Genomic DNA, 18928 nt, shown 5'->3' with positions numbered 1-18928 from the left:
TCTTTTTCTTTTTCTTTTTCTTTTTCTTTTTCTTTTTCTTTTTCTTTTTCTTTTTCTTTTTCTTTTTCTTTTTCCTTTCTTTTTCTGCAGCAAGAAGTCACGCGAGACATTGACTGCAGAGAATGACTTTTGATGAGGGAGAATTGCAGATGAGGAGGAATGTTGCGAGTCTGATCAACTCCAATTGAGAAGGGAATGGGGAACAGCCCCAGGCCTGCAGGAAGGCTGAGGTAAGGGCCAAGTGGCAAATTGAGTTCACGATTAGTTGAAAGATGCTTTCCCATCAGCTTATTATTATTATTATTATTATTTTAAAGCAGTTCATATTGCCTGTTTACTTAGCCTGAATAGAGTTAGGCTGAATGGAGTTAAGTAAGCAGTGTATTACTGGACAGTTCTTAGCCCTTGTTTATACAGAAAGCAGAGTGAAGCTATCGGTGTCTGAAGGGGAAAGCACACGCCAGATCTCTGCTTGCTTTGGGCACTGAAGCAGGAATAACTATTTGATTTTAACATCTTTAAGTTTATATACTGGAATTGATGCCGGGATACCATGGATCAGTGAGCATGTTTCTCCTGTATTCCTCCATGTTGTCACGTATTCCTTACAACCACCCATCTTAAGAAATGTTAACAGAAAATGTTGCATCGTGTGTACATGTCACAATAAAATATGGTCAGGAAGGAATATCAATCCACCAATCTATCTACCTACCTACCTACTTACCTACCTACCTATTTATTTTTAATAACTCACTCTCACTGCAGCATAAAAGAACTTTTCCTACTTTGCATTCGTGGAAGAAAGACCAACAAAGGTCCATCCTTGGTGAAACAAAAGCAGCTGTAGAGTATCATGGCTGTGCTGGGTGATGGTAGAATCCCCTTCCCTGGAGCTGGTCAAGAAACATGGAGATGTGGCAGTGAGGGACATGGTATGGTGGTGGTGGTATGGTGGTGGTGGGTTGATGTTTGGACTTCATTATCTGAGTGATCATTTTCAATGATAATGATTTTTTGATTCTATGATCACCTCCCAGCACTACACGCCTGTCCCTAAGGAGCTAATCCCAGACATTTCCTGCAAGTCAGTGCTGCAGCTTCCAGCACAGCTTGCTCAACACTGGGAACTGCACCTGAGGCACCTGTGCTTTCTAATACAGAAAGCTGTGATGCTTTGCTTGCATTCCTTACTTAGGGAACAATTTGGCTTAAATTCAGATGTTTTGACACTAGATCTGATTTCAGTCTTGAGCACAAGCCTATCTTCTACAGCTAGAAACAGGGCATCAGTTCCTAAAGAGCCCTAAAAAGTCTTTTCCTGCATCTGATTTAAAGCATTCCACTAAGGGAGAATTCTTCCCAGCAAGTCATTCCTGCTGGAGGACCTGCATTGCTGAGATCAGCACAGCAAATTACAGCCATTCCAAAATTGTCTTCAGCTTTCAACTATCGTATGCCTTCTTCCTGACACGTGGTATATAACAAGGATCCCTAACTAGGTTGGATAATCTGTGCTTCTTACAGGAAGCCCAAATGCACTGTCACTAGGAAAGGATACAACCCACAACATAGCTCGTTGTGCATTTACACACCAATTAGGAGAATTTTTTACTCAGAGTGTGGTGGAGCATGGGATTAGGAAGCCCAGAGAAGCTGTGGATGCCCCAGTCCTGGAGATATTCAAGGCCAGGTTGGACAGGTTGTAGGCATCCTGAGCTGGCGGGTGACAATCAGCCCACAGCGGGGGATTAGAACTAGGAGATCTTTAAGGTTCCCTCCAACCTAAGCTATTCTGTGATTGTCTGAACCTATAGTTATTTGATACGCATGTGAGAGCCTATGGTGCACCTGGATGACCAACCAAAACGTACCCCAACCTATGCTGCAACAGAAGGCTGATTTCTACTTCTCGGCCATATGACACAGCCTTGTCAACAGCTGGTGTAGTGATGTGGCAACTTTAGAACTTTTCAGGCTTCCTGACCAAGCAGGCTGTGAGCGTACAACCCAGCACTGGCACTGGTCACGGGGCAGAAGACAAGGAGAAAGGTGCCTTGCACTGGCTGCTCTGACCATTAAGCCACCCCTCAGCTAATTAATTGCATACTCAGTTCCAGAGACCTTTTCCTGCCCTTCTACACTGTGACCATTTCAAACCACATTTTTCTTCTCAAGTTATTTGGCAAATGTTTTGTTCCTGGCTTTAAATAAAGTTATCTAGTAACTCCCTCAACTGTGTTTACTTTTATTTTGCTTTACTTTTGAGACTTTTTTTTCCCCTATGAAGGCAGGAAGTGCAAGAGCTAAAAAGCTGAGATTTGAAGAAAGGGTTTAAGTCAGAAACAGCCTTTAGAGGAGATTTGGTGAAATATCAGAATCCAGAAATAAAGATTAGAATACAAATGGAATTTCCTTGGTGTTTGAACTTTCATGCTTTAGTAGAAAAACAACCTGCTTGAGGCAGGCCTGGATTTTTTGAGAAGCTGATGGAAGTAATGGAGTGTGACCTCCATTGCTGGGACAAGGAGTCTATTGGAAGAAGCAAGCACAGCATCTTTAAGAGGTTGCCAAAACTTGCAGAAGGCTGACATGGACAGTTTCCTCTGAAATGCAGCTGCAGGCAAGAGGAGGGCTGTGGAAGTCACGAAGATCTTCTGAACCAGTATGAGAAATGGCTGAGTGCTAATACTGATAATCGTGGATGCAATATCAAGCATCTCCAAGATCAAGAGCTTGGCGTACGTATACAGACTATGGAATGCGCACTCAGCTTACTTCATTAGGATGTCTACATTACACCTTAAAACTAAAAACATTTCACATGGAATGGCTTTAATGGGAAGAGAGCTAAAATGGACCAGCTAAATTTACTCTTTACAATATAAACAGGTACAGCTCCAAGGAAATCAAACGCTGCTTTGGAAGGAAATAGAGAGGTCACTCAGCACATCCCAGCTTTGGGGCAGTGACTGAACCACACAGGTCCCACCACCTCTTCCAAAAGCAAGGAGTGGCAGAAATCTGGGATAGAAAATTCTTTTCCCATTACAGCACTTGATAGAGGAATCAGAATTTGACTGTTTTTAATACTGTCATTCAAGCCTGTATTGGACTTGCATCAAGCAGACTTAGGCAAGAAACAGTGGATGTGTGTATTTGGGATCTATGTCACAGCTTTAAAAAATACCTAAGAAGGAGATGTGCTATTAGAGACACTGTTGGAATAGAAAACTGAGGCATTCATAGAGCTGCCAGCATCAGCAAAAGCCTTGCCTCAGCTGCTGAGTGCACCTACTGACTTTGGATCAGGTTCTAGATGGAAATTTCATCAATTGCAAGAGCCACAAGCCTGCCAGACCTCATCAAAAAGTGACAACTGCAAACAAACTTTTACTGATGATCCTTCAGTTAGTTAAAAAAACAATTCCCCCTCAACCCACTTAGGTGATTTAAAACCTATACAGTGGGTAAACCCATAGAGCTTTAGGTTGAAGACAGTGAAGTACATGCCAGAAAATATGAAGAGATCCTGACAGCTTGCCAAGTCCTCTGGCTAACAGACAGCCAAGAGCTGGTGAGCAGGACACAAGTTCTCCTTCCGTAAAACTCAGCAGGAGGCTGAACTCCATCTTCCACCAAGGTCTCTCTGGTTCATTCGGTGTTACAGCATCCAGCAAAATGAAAGAGTTTCAGGAGAATGAGCTGAAGAAAAAACAGGCCCTATAACACTGAAAGAAACCAAGCACTGTATAAATTTATTGGGGTCTCAGGGCAGCTGTGTTCTCACACCAACGTAGGCAAAAGAGGTTGGAGCCGCACTGTGAAGCGCTTTAGGGCCACTGCTCTCTCACAGCACAAAGCAGTTTCTTCCTCTACTCTCAAATTCTCAAGAAGTAACACAGGGTAAGAATGCATTTGCCATCTCTACTTTCCACTCAGCACCTGATTGGTCTTCCACAACTGAATACAATCACATTAGCAGCTAACACCTTAGCCATGCTTCTTTCCAAATGCAGCTCAGCTCTTCAGCACAGTGGATATTACCTTCTCCATGTCCAAGTAACAAAAAAAGAAAAATTCTCCATTGGAACTGCTGCGATTTTACAGTGATTTTACAAACCTTCTGTGCTGTAAAAGTTGCTTTTTTTACGTACACCAAGGCTCACATCAGACTACAAGCCCAACTTCTGAACCACACAGATGTCACTGATCTTCAAGGTTGCGTTTCTCTACTCATTAGGCAAAAGACAGTCAGGAGGCTCTGACACTTAAGCAGGGGCTTAACTGATCACCAAAAACAATGAGAAAAGATCTGCCTGTGAAAAAAGCACATACAGTCTGCACTGTGGCAGGAGAAGCATTACCAGCAGGAAGAGAGAAGCAGAAATGACTGTCACATACAGTGCGGTGGGCAGTTTGTTAGGAATTGCCAGAGCAATCTCACTACTGAATCCAGACGTAAGGAAACTGGGAGAGATGTAGAGGACTCCAAATAAAAGCTGGGAAAGCTCCAGTAGGGGAGGACAGAAGAGACAAATACCACAAAAAGCTCAGCTTGCCATTCTGTGTTCATGTGCTTCCATAGCACACTAGGCTTGGTGGACTGTTAGGTGTTTTCCCTGCTGTTAATAGACCTGACACATAAACGTATGTAGAATAATTAAAGACACTAATCAGAATCAGCATTCATTACAGAAATGGCTCCAACCAAGAATATCTGCAAAAACAAGTTTCACAGCAATATGGTTAAAGAGTAATAAAATATGGCAACTCAAATTTTTGGCAAACATTTTATAATTTTTATATAAAAGTTTCAGTAAGAAACCAAGCAGAATATCTGATGGAAACATCTGCCTTACAACAAGTTCAAAACCAAACAAAAAAAAAACCTAAACCATCCCACAAAAGAGAGGGGAAAACAACCACAAAAAAAAAAGGAGAATTCCAACCCTCCCAAACCCTTTGTAATTATAAACCAGAATATGAACAGAACACTTAAAATAATCTCAGATTGTTTGGCAACTCATCACATCATTACAAGAGACACATTTGATCATAAGAAAAGTTGAACTTTATATACAACTTCACTTGAACATTTGCTCTTACCAGAGTTAATATACATTAAAAAAAGATTCTGGCAATAATACCAGGTTCAATTTTTAATACCTGTGTATAAAACGTAACATAAAATGCTGAAGCTCTATAGTTAGGAGAAGTGATGTTTCATTTCAGTGGGTCCCTCTTTGTTGAAAAAGACAAATTCTGAAAGAACGGGTGTTTAGTTGCAAAATAAAATTGCTCCGTTTCAGGCTAGAGTTGGCTGACTCAAATAAACCTGACCTAATGCTACAGGTTGGTAGTAAAATCACAAATGAAAAATATAATCTATTAAGATCATACTTTAAATTTCTTGTTTCTCACGCATGAAGAGAAAGGAGCCCAGTTGCTTTCACTACGCTAACCTACTGCGATGCATGCGAAAAAGTGTTTTACCAACTGTCTGAGTTTATTTTAGAGAACTTCAGATTTTAGACAGCTCTGGGGGAGTGAAGTTTCCTACTGACATCTGCATAGAATGTAAAATATATAATTAAAAAAGCCTACAGTATATACTAAAGTTTACAGACCAATGCTTTCCATATAATAAATAAGATGTCCGTTGTTGATTAGATTCATACACAGAGTAAAATACAACCTATTTTTACAAGTTTATGTACAAAGTGTATTAGTAGGCCAGGGGTGTCTCAGGAGTTGGAAGCATCTGCATTAGCATGTCACATTGGGTATCCCCAACTTTCCAAGTCAGTGATAAAATATATAACTGCTTTGTTTTTCATTCAGATACAAAGTAAACTTATTTTTCCATCTGAAATAAATGTACATAATATTCTGTATAAACAATAGTTTATAAAGCTGTTTAAAATGTAACTTAAAAGTACTGCGTCGATTAACTTAGAGCTCTGAAAGAAGCACGTGCAAATCCCTTTGCTTTAAAAAAAATAGAAGCACAGATTTTTTTTTCCTCCTTTTGACTCCTCCACAAACAGTACCAGCTGGTAGAGATTATCGCTTCGCTTTCTTCACTGGTGTCTCTTCTGTTTTTTGCTGGCCTTTTCTTCGTACTGCTGTTGGGCTGCCTTCTCTTTTACGCTTTGTAGACTGCACCTTTTGCCTAAAATAAATAAATACATACGTACACACATACAGTCAGAAATTATTTTAACAATAGTACAGCTGGAAAACAAGAAGGGTGGTCAGGCACAATCCTGCTTCAATGATGGGCTTAAATGCTCATGTCTGATGAATTATGAGGATGTGTTATTTGAAAGCTTACTGTTACATCTTCATAGAGCTGCACAGACCCTACGGAGACCTTGCACACTCCCATCACGTCTTAGCAGGGTACTGCATACTAGCTCTGCATGTTGGAGAGTGCTTCAAATGTAGAATATGGGGCCAGAGCACTCCTACCTCCTCTCTTCTGGAATGATGTGTGAATCAGAACAGGGTAGTTAACTATATTCTACCTGCTACTCCCTCACACAAAGACAGAAAAAGAGCAAAAGCAGCTTAAGACTTGCATGCACGAGAGGGAATAAAAGGAATAAAGGGCAGACGTCATGTGCCCTTACCTCCAATTAAGCATCTATATAAGCCCACTCTCTTTCAGGTGCACAGCTTAAACTCTTGCCCGTTCATAGTAATGCTAAATAATTAATGTCAGGTGAACTGTGGCAGCTGATCAATGCATGATGCACATCTGCCACAGTTCCAGACATTGTTTGAAAACACTGTTGTCTCCACTATGGATCACAACAATGTGTTTGATGTATAGCCTGCTTGACTACAAACTACAAGACAAACAGCAACTGAGCATTGCATTTGTTGATCCCTTGGGATTTTAATAGTGATCTCAACTTCAAAAATTAATAAGTGTACCAAGGAAGGAGAAAAATGGAAGTACACTGCTGTAAGGATTCAGAAGTTCCTCCTTTCTTATCACCTGATCTTAGAGATATCTTCAAGCATTAGAATAATGACATATGTTGCTTTAACTTGAACTACAGATGCTCTTCCCACCTCCTACTTTCAGGAAAGAACCACAGCTTCATTTAAAATACTGCTTAACAGCATTTTCAGAAAAGAAACTAAGAACTTTCCAAGGACACACACACACAGTCTAGTCTTGCAAATGTTAAAGAAAGGAAGAAAAAACGTAAACAGAAGAAAATCCTTTGAAAGCTTTTATATAACACAAAAGAACAGAACAAAGCAAGACTGATGTTCAGATTTTGAACTAGCATTTTACATCTAAATGTAGTTGCTTCCAAAACAAATAATAAAAGTGGTTTTAGCTTTCATACTTACTGTGTTGATGGAGGAGATTTGTTAACTTTTGTATCACTTGGAGATCTCTTTTTTGCTGATAATTTCTGTTGTTTTCTGGGAGAAACTGAACTCGGACTGTTGCCTTTAGAAGTCGCACGAGTGGTTGGCTTGCTGGACTGCATTCTGTAATAAAAAAAGAATGATGAATGTGTATAACAAAATACTTTTCCAAGTGCAGAAAACTAAGACTGAACAGTATTTGCAACATATAAATCAAAGTTGCCAAAAGAAATGGTGGAAAAATACCATTTGCATGCTTTTAGACACAAAATGACAAGCAGAGCTGTGTGCCTCCATAGCAAATGTAAAATCAAAACTGGCCATGTTATTGATAGTATTTACGGAACAACAAAAAAATGAGTTCAAAATCTGCAACAATTCTGCTACGTAAACACCCATGGCTTCAGCATTCATCAGTTCAAAAACATGAAAAAGTGATTATTGGCAATCAACTTCATAGTTCACAAGCCAGACTGTTGAATTATCAGGTTTTCTGACCTAAGTAAAGCTGAAAATAAAGAGACACCTCCTTCCATTAAATATTCCCAAATGCTACTTATAAAACACAGAATATTTGTGGCACTTTCAGATAGAGATGCTTTGTTCTGTTGCAGCCAGAAAGTTAGCACTGGAAATCTGAGAAACAAGACCAACAAGAACATCTGTAAATACAAAGTAGATGTTTTCACAAGCAATAGGAATGAAAATACTAATGTCTTACCTTTTTAGAGTTAACGGTTAGACCGCAACAGAACTGCTGTTCACAAAGTGGTAAGCTTCCAAAGTTTTAGTCAAGAGGATGACCTCTGCTACACTTCTTTAGCCTGCCTTTTTGCACACAAACTACAGATAAAGAAGGGCTTCTTGGTATCACACTAATCTTTCACGGTTTGATTTTTTTTTCTCCTGAGCCGGCAGTTCACTAAAATATAAATGAAATCCTAGAGTACTGCATATTCATGTATTTACCTGGGCTAATATGTGGAAAAAGAAACTGACATTAAAAATTATATTTTTGCCTTGCTCCAACTCCAAATGCTAAATGGTGAATTGCAGTCGAGTCCCTTTTAACCCGTTAGTTAAATGTGCTCAGACCCATTTTCTGAGACATCACCGAGATGCAAGATTGCTCACAGGATCAGTTCTTCTGACATCTTAAGCCTGTCTTTTGTTACCCTAACACTTTCTCATCTCCTAGCAATGCTGAATTGAGGCAAAACATTGCCTCTTCTGCTTGTTATTCATAATTAGAATAACAGCTATCCTCTGTCATACAAAGACAAAAACTCCAGTTCTAACAAGACTTTCCATTCCTCGTTACTGAAAGGAAAATCTCCTAATGCTAGAATTAGATCCAACCTTATATGGGAAGTTTCAATCAAAACAAATTGCAAAGAAAAGCTCAATCCACAACTGAAAATAACGTAGCAAAAAAAATATCTGTGCCTCTACAATGAGTTACCTTTGAGCCTCTAGTCTTGTGGCTGGTCTAGCTGTGGACTCATCTTCTTCCTCATTGTCTTCTTCCTCACCTTCCTCCTGCTCTCTTATCTCCTCTTCAGAAGATGTTAATTTCCGACGTTTTCTTTCTGGCTCCAGCATTTCTGTCCATGTAAAATTTTACACATGTGCTATAATTTTCCAAAAGCCCTCCAAAAGGATATGGACACTTAGTTTAGAAAAGGTATTCTATTCACAAATCCCATTTTAAGCAAGTAATTTTCCATTTCCTTTATGCTTTCAATGTTTTTAATTCACACTTGTTTGACTTAATCTTGTTAACACATTTGCAACAGTTTACTTATGCAGCTCATAGCCAGAATTCATAGAAAATTCATGAGGCTTTATGGAAGCATCTGGGATGTAGCAATTTTGACATGAGATTACAGCAATTTACACATATTTACATAATATTTACACTAGCTGTAACTCAATGATTTTTCCTCAAGAAAGGAAAAATTGAATAAAGCTTATCTTATTGCTATCAGTATACAGAAAGGCACAGTAATATCTTTTCATTCTGTTAGGAACAGCAGAGTTTCTTCTTTTTACCAGTTTCCTCTGCCTGAACCAGAGAACGCCTGGGTTTTCTTCCCCTTTTACGCACAGTCGTCTCTGCTTTCCCAGCTTCATCTTCCTGAAGAAATAAAATGGAAGCAAACAAGACAAGAACAGTTTTAATAAGACAGACATTTTTCATTACATACTGCGTACAGACTTACAAATTAAATCTCCTGCACTTACATTCGCTGTTTCTTTCTTATTAGATATGTCTGTACCTAGAAGAGAAAGAACAAAACTGAATCCTGAACTTCAAATCTTTTATTAAGCAATTTTAAAAGGAATTCTTTCAAACGTTGTCAAGTTTGCATAAGCATCACAGAAAGTCAGAAAACATCTATGGTTCCTAAACTAGAACTTGCCTTTCTTGCATTTTGTTATACACACAGACCGACAACAATGATTTTTTATTTTTTTTTTAAAGCAGCGAAGCCTTTATATGCTTGATGCAATATTTACTGCTTTGTTGCACATACTTTTTTTTTTTTTTTTTAATATTATTATTTTTCTTTTTTTAAGTGGAAAAGCAGAAGTTAGATATCTATCAACCAACAGCAGAATCAAGAAGGATTTAGCTTGGAAGGCGTCTCTGGAGATCATCTAGACCAGTCCTTGCTCAATGTACAGCTAAACTCAAAATGTGATCCTACTGCTCAAGATCAATGCAGTTCTGAAAAGTCTCTAAAATCAGAAATTATAAAGCTCCTCTGGGCTAATTCTTTACTGTGTCTGCCATGAAGCACCAAGATGGCTGTAGCTCAACAAGGAAATTTAAAATTTAAATTTAAATCCTGACTAACACCTGGCATACAAATTAGTTAACTTTCTCTGTTGAAGAAGCCTGGTTTTTCAATCCAGTGCTTCTTACAGACTGGCTTGTGCATACTGAAATAATTTTATGTACTCTATGAAGCACGTTGTCCCAAGCTGGCCTCCATGGTAAGAAAGATGATTTTATAAAGTTTCAAGTTTGTCAGATAGAGTTACCTGCAATACCGCAGTGATAAAAATCCCCAGTCACTGAAGGAGAGAAGCATCCTAAATAACATGGAGGTTTTTACACCATCTTTTTAAACACTTTTTTATGCCACAAAATTGCTGTCTCTTTTTGATTCTGAAAGCTGAAAATAAGGCCAAAAACTCTAAATTCATTTCTGCTTAGACCAACAGAGCAAATACAGAAGAATGTCAATTTGGTGCATCAAATTGACAGAGGTCTCAAAGCAGAGACATATTCTTAACTCACACACAGGTCCTCTGAAGTTAGGTTGTCCAAATTACAGGGAAAATCTTTTACGCAGAAACAAATGAAATAAAGTACAAGCATGCAACTATTTGATGAAGAAGCACAGTAAAATGAAGAACAGTACACTGTATTAAGTGTTTTACACAAAATAAGTCTAATTAACATATTAAAAAGATTTATTAATTCTTTCATGTACTGAAGGCAGGTATTTAAAATCCTGGCAAATGTTAGCAAATGTATAGCAAAACACCCTGTGACAATTTAACTACAAGTCACGTCCTTCTTAACAGACCCAATCTTCTCCTCATATGTGAAAAGGCTGTACTTTTACTTTGAGTATGAAAACAATTAGCAATAATAATAACAAAAGCCATATCAACTTACCAGCAGCAATTAGTGCAAGAATAATTTTGGTTTCAAGCCTACTGTCAGTTGTTTCTACTTACACAGGAAGAGTTCTCCACAGAAGTCCTTTTCCACTACTAATTACATAAGAGAACTGTTAAGCTAGGATGCTGCCTCTAGAAATCAGTTGTTTCCAACTGTATGAGTTCCACTGACTGAAAACTTCACTTCCCATTATGCATGTGAATGCATCTACTGTACAGCCGTGTGCAGAACAACTTCCAGTTAAAAGGACATGAGTGTTTGTATTTGTTTATAAGGTGTTTTTCAACTTCCTTTCAGCTTCCTGAGTGAATTTTAAAATATATTCATGAATGGCTTTTACTAAAAAGAACCTAAACAACCAGCACAGTACAGATCACTTATCGTAATTAGCTACACTGCTTAAAATTCATCACTATTTTACCCCTTACAAATGACAGGTGTCTGAATGAAAAAGAGAAATAGGAAAGTCTCTTTTGATTTGACTTCAGTTTATAACAATAAAAGCATTTCTAATGGAAGCTAAGCAATCATCTTATTAACGATTTTATAGTAGTTACGATAGGAGAAAGAGATATCCCCTCAAGCTACCACTTACCTCTTCGAATTCATATCCACAGATAATGTAATTAACTGAACATAATTAGATTTCTTTCTGATACGCATTTTAAAACACAATATTTAAGAAGGACTCATCTGATACTCTAGATCACCCCCTTGGATTTCTCTCATGGTTTGCTTACCTTTTTGAGGACTTTTCCCTCTACTTGCAGAGGTAGGAAATTGCAGCTAGAAACAAAAAAGAAAGACGACAAATCAGAAAAGCCCAGATTTATATTACATAAACACGGAAACTTCATTCATATATATGTGCATATATCTGCAGTCTCAGAAAAAAAATGAACATTCTAATCAACAGGCAGAAAGTTTGCACCTAGTTACCCTCCAAACAAATGAAATGACAGTAGTTTCAGTAACCTGACAGAGTAATTGACAAAGGAAGTCATTACAATAATAGACACTAACTTAAAAGTAGTTTCAGTTAAATACATTGCTGAAAAAAACTTAATTCTTGGTGATACAAAAAGCTTAGCGCAGTCATTTTATGTAAGCACAGATTTACAAATTACAGCCATGAGAGTTTTGTATTTATTCAGAACACAGAAAAAGTCAGTTACAACCACATGATCTCCTATGATGACTGTTATAAAATCCAATTGCTTTAATCACTGAACGACTACACTAAGATGTCTACGCCATCTCTGAAGTAGTAACAATTCTCAAAGCAGCCTGAGAAGACTGTCTTGCAAAGACAGCATGCAGCCTTGCAGAACCATTTTCTCAGATGAAGGCTAAATACTGTTCCTCCTGAAGCCAGCCTGTAGCTGACTGGTACAAATACCCATCATCAGTGGGAAGTATAAGACCTTTAAAATGGCTAACTAGAACAAGACAACTCAGTTTCAGCACTGTGTAAAGGCATACGTATTCTAGAGGGGATTTTAAGTTAACTCTAATTTTTATTTGGGACAACTAAACAAACAAGACTGAAACACATTTCACTGAAGAAATACTGAAAGATACTGATTAGGAAAATTGATTCAGACACAAAACTGTACCAGACCTGCAAAAGGGACAGGACCCTGAACAGGCTGCCTGAAATACTGCATGGACAGAATAAACATAGGGAGAAGAATACCTGATATTTATAGACTAGGTAAATTCCCAAGACTTTTGACAACCAGCAGGTGCTTTACCAGGCAAGCATGCAGAACACACAAGTTTCAATATAATTTCTTTGTTTATTTTTTAATCATTACCTCTTTTTATGCAAGAATTTTTTGCTCAATCCACGCTTGATCACAGCGCTGTAACCCAACTTGACTACAGAAGCACTTTCAACAGAATACTTACTTATTTAGCAGTGACTTATGGCTCATAGCTTAAGAAATCAAGATACTGCTGAGCTTTAGAAGACTGAGTTGTTTCAGGAGTGCTTAACTTACTACCAGCATATCTCTGTCTTATGAGTTAACCATACACAGTGTAATGGAGATCGCACAAGTTTATTTTAAAGATGTTAAGAGCTAGTATATGCTGTTACAACAATAGGCTCAGTAAAGACAAGAGCCTTAAATTTTCTACATTAAGTCATCCTTGAACGTTAGGTCAAATTTATTCACAGCACAAACTAAAAGACATGTGCATGTGATCAGAATTTCATCCTGCTTGCAAGTATACTGCTAGACAGTGTAACTATGCTGTACTAAGACTAATCCTGTTATTTGCCATGTTCAGACTTAATAGTATATTTTGCTTGTAAACTCTACTAGAACAGGATTTAGTTTTTATAGTTTTATTATAGTGTGAATTCAGTTACCAAGCTTGCTACAGAATGTTTCTGAAACACTGTTACCTGTTAAAACAGAATAACGGATCTCATGCTTAAATGCACTCAAACAAAATAAAGGCACTTACATTGCCAGTGCTCATATCAGCTTTTGACTCCCCACCTGAGGGAAGAAATATGAATTCAGAACTTGAATGTTACTATTTTTACTCTTTCTCCACACAAGTGTTATGAATTACTTACCACCATCACCAGGCTGTACATCTTCAACAGGATGTTTACGAGGCCTTCCTCTCTTCCGTTTTACTATCACGGGTTGATTATCCTATAAAAAGTAAAAGTAAAGTATTTCAGTTACTACAACTAATGTCCAGTATTGGGGCAATATAGTATAAAGACTGTTGTCAACATAATGTGATGTGAGCAGAAATAGTGCTTGTCTGTTTAGAGACATAACTTAGGTGAAAGAGGTTTTGTACGAATAGACATTGCTTTTCATAAAATTCATTGACAAAGCTAAAAAGAAACAAGTCAACTTCTGATTATGCAAAATTCTCAGTGGCTGTCCTCAGACATGCCTTTTACATCCCTATCAGCTGTATCACCTCATTTAACAAATGCTTCTAACCTTCTCCTGTACATCTCACTGTGTTTTTTCAGTCTTAAGAGAACTCCCAGTCTGATTTCTTCTTCTAGATAGTATAGGCAACATCTTGTAACAGCTGAGGTAGTGCTATTTAACAGTCAGTATCCTAATTATCTCAATGCACAGATTTGTGAAGCTTGCTACATACATCAGGCCTTTAGTTTGAAGGAGGAGAAAAAAAAACAAAAGCTCCCTACTTTGAAGCTGCTGAAGCTTAAGGTATTAAGGACACCTACAAGTAATGAAGATGGTCTGACTGTTTCCAATAACAAAACCATTGCTCCCCTTTACATGAAAGAGAATTAAGTGCTTCATTCAGCATTTACAGAAATCTAGAGGTGTCCTGATCCCCCTACTGGTGACTCAAACATTGAGCCCACATAGGTGGCAATTTAAACTTCTAAAAGCTTTTCCACATTCAATGCAGAGGCAAAAAAAAAAAAAAAAAAAAAAAGCAAACCACAAGTTTCTATAACTGTGTCCACTTCTAGACTCAGATAACAATTTTATTCTCAAAGTATGTTCAGACAGACTTTTACAACAACCACTGCAGAATATCACAAGTATATGGTTAAAAGATAATTAAAAAGAGCTTAAAAGTTTTTGAATGGTAATATTTTCGTAGAGCCAGCTTGGATTTGATGAAGTGATACAACTGTCCACACGTCAATTATGAAGCTTCCAGGAAACATGATTTGTATAGAATTGTATACAGTTATTTTATATACAATTTGTAAGCACCATTAAATGCAGGAAGGAAGTTACTGCTACGTTAATAACAACCACTGACGCCTTACGGTGCATGTTTATGCTTTGTGACAGATAATTACAAGAGCCTTTGGCACTTTAGAGTAGCAAAAAAACTCACCAAAATTTGTACAGCTATTTATACACTGGTTGAATCAAAACTGTAGTATTGCTGTCAGCAAAATACAAAGTACTTGTTTTCTGTCTGAACCAACATTATCTCAATTTGTTAACATGAATAAGACCACTCACCTCTACAGAATTTTCATTTGATTCTAGACTCTGCTTCGTCTTTTCAAATATTTCCTGCTCAGTGGCAAGTTCATCTTCACGTGCACATAGAAAAAAAAAATAAACTGTGCATCTTTATTTTATTAGACAGAGTAAAAGGTACAGGCCACAATCCTGCACTAAAAGTATTGTATCACACTACGGCCTCAAATTCAACTTCCCTATAAACATCCATCTCATAGCAACAGTATGTTGGACTGCCAGAATGCCTCCTTAACCCTAGATGATTCAGAAGTGATTTTTAATTTAAGTTAAAACAAAGTTCAACAAACAACTATTTAATTTCCTCACACATTCTCTGAAACAGTAACATGAGGATACAAGCTTACTGCTAAACAGTTAAAGATTTTTCAACAGAGAGCACACAACTGTTAATACAAAACAGAAAGACAGAATGAAGTTACATCCAAGTCAGTATTAGCACTGTGGCCACAACACTTTTTTTTTTTTTTTTCTCTAAAAAGTGTTTTCACAAAGTAAACTACAACAGCTTAACTCGTACACTCCTTCCTGGTTGGTTTTCCTACATAAACAAACATAACTGTTTTTGACAGTGCATTTGTCATGATTTTTTCTTAGAACAACTCTCCTCTTATTATTGGTTTGAGTTAGAAGTTCTTGCCCATGTCCTGAACTTGCTGTATCCTTTTCCAATTGTCTACTTGCAAGTGGCTTCCCAGACTGCACAATGCAGCAGATGCATGATATCCCCCATAACTCCTTATCTGTGTCAAGCTACCTCCACAGCAGGAACATCACATTTGCTCTCACTATTAAAGGAATTAAGAACAATGCATTATTTGATAGCAAGAACAGAACGCAACTACAGAACTTATGCAACTATTTGGCTGGGATTGGATTTCTCATTGCTCTCAGAAACATTCAAATAATACTAGCATTCAAGTACAGGGTCAGTAAATTGCAGATTCTTCACTTTCATTACCTTTTTCTTCCACAGCATTTGCAGGAGGTGTATGTGTTACAACAACTTCTTCGGAGACTTCAGCTGCATCACATGAAGTAATTTCCTGCATTATTTTGAAACAGAGCATCTTACTACAAATTAAAGATTACAGTCAGTTACTTGCATTCAGAAAAAAAGCAGTTATTTTATTCATCAAGATTTTATAGTGTCTCTTGAAAACTTGGATGCTGATAACCTTAATCAAAATCAATAGGTGAGATAAAGTAAAACATTCAGCACCTTGTCTTAAAAGGGAGATATTTTTCATTAAGTACCTATTCTGACTCAAAGGGGAAGTGCAAATACAGAATTCAGGTCAAGTATGATAATGCAATGATAAGTATGATAATAAAATGATAACATTTTGCAGATCTTAAATCAGTACAGCCATCAAGATGGTGAACTTATTGGGCAGTTGGAACCCTGTGGTACTTCACATGATTCCAAGCTCTTAACTACAGTGCAAATTGGCCCACAGTGCATCAAAGATGTATTATATAGACATTTCATAGAACACCAAATCTACCTTTTTTTTTTTCCTGAGTACTTCCTGAAAACTTGAGTTATCACTCCATAGTCATTTTCTATTCAACACGATGTAAGAGTAATTAATAGTTAAAAATGAAAACACCTCCCAAAATAAACTGCTATAGAAATAAACACTGAAGTCTTATCCACGTTAAAATTACACAAAATTAAAAAAGAAAAACATTCTCGAAAAATACCTTCATATTACTAGGTTTTGTTCTGGAACACGGACTTGGATCATTATCTGTTCCTACATCCTGAGCAATCAGCTGGCTGGCTGTAAAAACAAACAATTCAAACAGTTCACCTGTCAGATTTTATATGGCTTTTATACCAGCACACTATTGCAAAGAATTCTTTTTTTTTTTTTAAATCAAAAAGCAACATCTTAATTTCAAAGCTATGAACAGGAAGTTAGGCTAGCCTCTCTTGGTAAAGGAATATAAAAAATTACATAAAAGAATTCCATGTTTCTTGCTTTTTTTTTTTTTTTTAATTTCTTGATATGGTATCTCTCAAATTCAAACATGAATCTTATCTTCAAACCAACCAAAAAAAGCAGGTAGTGCTATGAGGTACACTATAATGAATACCACATGGTTTCCAATCACACACTTTAAGAAATCAATATTCTTAGGAGCAGAACAAAAAGAGTTATCACAGAAATTATAATATCAATTAGCCTCATGCTTTTTTGTTGTTGTTGTTCTGATGCAGAAAAAAAAAAAAAAAGCACAAAAAAAGCACAAAAACTTATAGTAAGGTTTTTTGCAGTAAGTCTTTCCTGCAGTTAAGAGCAGAGGTTGAATAGATATTACATAGACCCGTAACAATTATCTTAACAGAAAGTCTAAATGAATAGATTAACTGAAATATTTAGGCTATTCAATGGACTACCTTCCTTCTCTCCTGATTCTAGACAAAGATGTCAGTCCTCCCAGTCTAACAGTAGGAAAAACCAGCCTCACAAAGTTCAGTGAATGGCTAGATATTTCCCTGATGATCAGCTTTCTTCAGCTTTATACTCCACCTCTGTTCTTTTTTTCGTTTAATGATAAAATTAGTAAATATTTTATACATTAAAAGTAAATTGTTCCCTCTATGATTAAAAAGCTACTATAAAACTCCTCTGTGTACTACTGAATTTATCACCATACATTGATAGAAACATTAAGTTGCATCAAATATATTGAGCTGTTTTCAAAAAAAAAAAAAAAAAAAAAAAAGGAATTGCTAAGGATTTTGGAGTTCCCTACTGCCTCTGTCCTCCAAAAGAGAACTGTACGAGCAAGGCTTTATACACATTTGCGTAGATCTGGATCACTTACATTTTTCTTTATCCATTATTCCTGAAGTTTTACATTCTATTACCCTAGGTTGATGCTCTTCAGCTATCTGGGTGTCCAGGTTTTCCACCTATGAATAAAATACAAAGAAATATAACTCCTCACCTTTCCTCCTCCACCCCCCTCCACAATTAAGTTTGTAAACACAGAAGGGAAAAAAAGTTATTGCTACTAGCTACTTCTAAATTAAACAAGTACCAAAATGGAAGGCAGTGATATTCTAAAAGCAGTTTGTTCACAGAACTCAAACAATGTTACCATTAGCATGAAAGAACTTCTGACTTGTCACATTTTCAGAATTTTTAATTGATCCTTTTAATGAAAAGAGGCTTAATTTTAATTAGGCATCCAACCGTGTGCTGTAAAAGCAATTCATCATAGCAACTTACACAAAATATTTTCAGATTTAAAGTAACGACACTGTCCTACATGCAGGATCAAAACTGATACCTTGCTAGAACCAACACAGAACCAACCAGCATAGGCATATTAATTGGCAAAATTAATATATATATAATTAATAAATTAAATTAATAAATTAAAATTCAAGTTAAAGAAATCACAGACTTTTTTTCTTTTTTTTACTCGTCATCTGTGTTCAATATCTTGTTTCTGCTCCCTAAGAAAAACTTGGTATTGCAACTTTCCTAATCATCCTCATTATAATTACAGGCTCTGTGTTCTTTTAAGACTACAGTGGACTGCATCAAAACAACAGCTTTCTAGTTCTGACTCAAGTCCCCAGTATAATCCCTATTTTTTGTTCTCTGTTCTCAAGGAGGACAATTAAGCTTTTCTATCAGCTAACAATTGTGGAATAGTCATAGACTGTTAAATAAGACAAGATTTATTTACTAAATTCAAAAGAGTAATTGGGCATCAACGTATACAGCTGCACAGTCTCAATATACATAGGCTCTGCTTATATAAGAAACAGTATTTTCTTTTAAAGAATATTTAATGTAAATAG

At 36.9% G+C, this 18928-nt stretch overlaps 1 protein-coding gene across 4 annotated transcripts in view; it reads right to left on the bottom strand.

The window, feature by feature from the left end:
• Positions 1 to 5051: 5051 nt before the first annotated feature.
• Positions 5052 to 18928, bottom strand: part of BOD1L1 (biorientation of chromosomes in cell division 1 like 1) — a 36314-nt gene continuing 22437 nt past the window's right edge. For 2 of the 4 annotated variants that reach the window (XM_042870905.1, XM_042870907.1), the window contains exons 14-25: positions 17941 to 18028; positions 16810 to 16889; positions 16064 to 16148; positions 15082 to 15155; positions 13680 to 13761; positions 13565 to 13599; positions 11830 to 11875; positions 9637 to 9671; positions 9445 to 9529; positions 8855 to 8996; positions 7372 to 7515; positions 5052 to 6175 (exon numbers count right to left, since the gene is read on the bottom strand). In XM_042870905.1, the coding sequence (XP_042726839.1) occupies positions 6067 to 6175; positions 7372 to 7515; positions 8855 to 8996; positions 9445 to 9529; positions 9637 to 9671; positions 11830 to 11875; positions 13565 to 13599; positions 13680 to 13761; positions 15082 to 15155; positions 16064 to 16148; positions 16810 to 16889; positions 17941 to 18028 (1005 nt within the window). In that variant the 3' untranslated portion in view covers positions 5052 to 6066. The other 2 variants (XM_042870906.1, XM_042870908.1) reach the window with 2 other exon arrangements.

The sequence above is a fragment of the Lagopus leucura genome, unplaced genomic scaffold (genome assembly GCF_019238085.1).
Source record: "Lagopus leucura isolate 7727_CA_CO unplaced genomic scaffold, USGS_WTPT01 Super-Scaffold_100004, whole genome shotgun sequence".
Classification (NCBI taxonomy): domain Eukaryota; kingdom Metazoa; phylum Chordata; class Aves; order Galliformes; family Phasianidae; genus Lagopus; species Lagopus leucura.
Note: the sequence above shows the minus strand (reverse complement) of the source record. Positions and strands in the feature narration are given on the sequence as shown.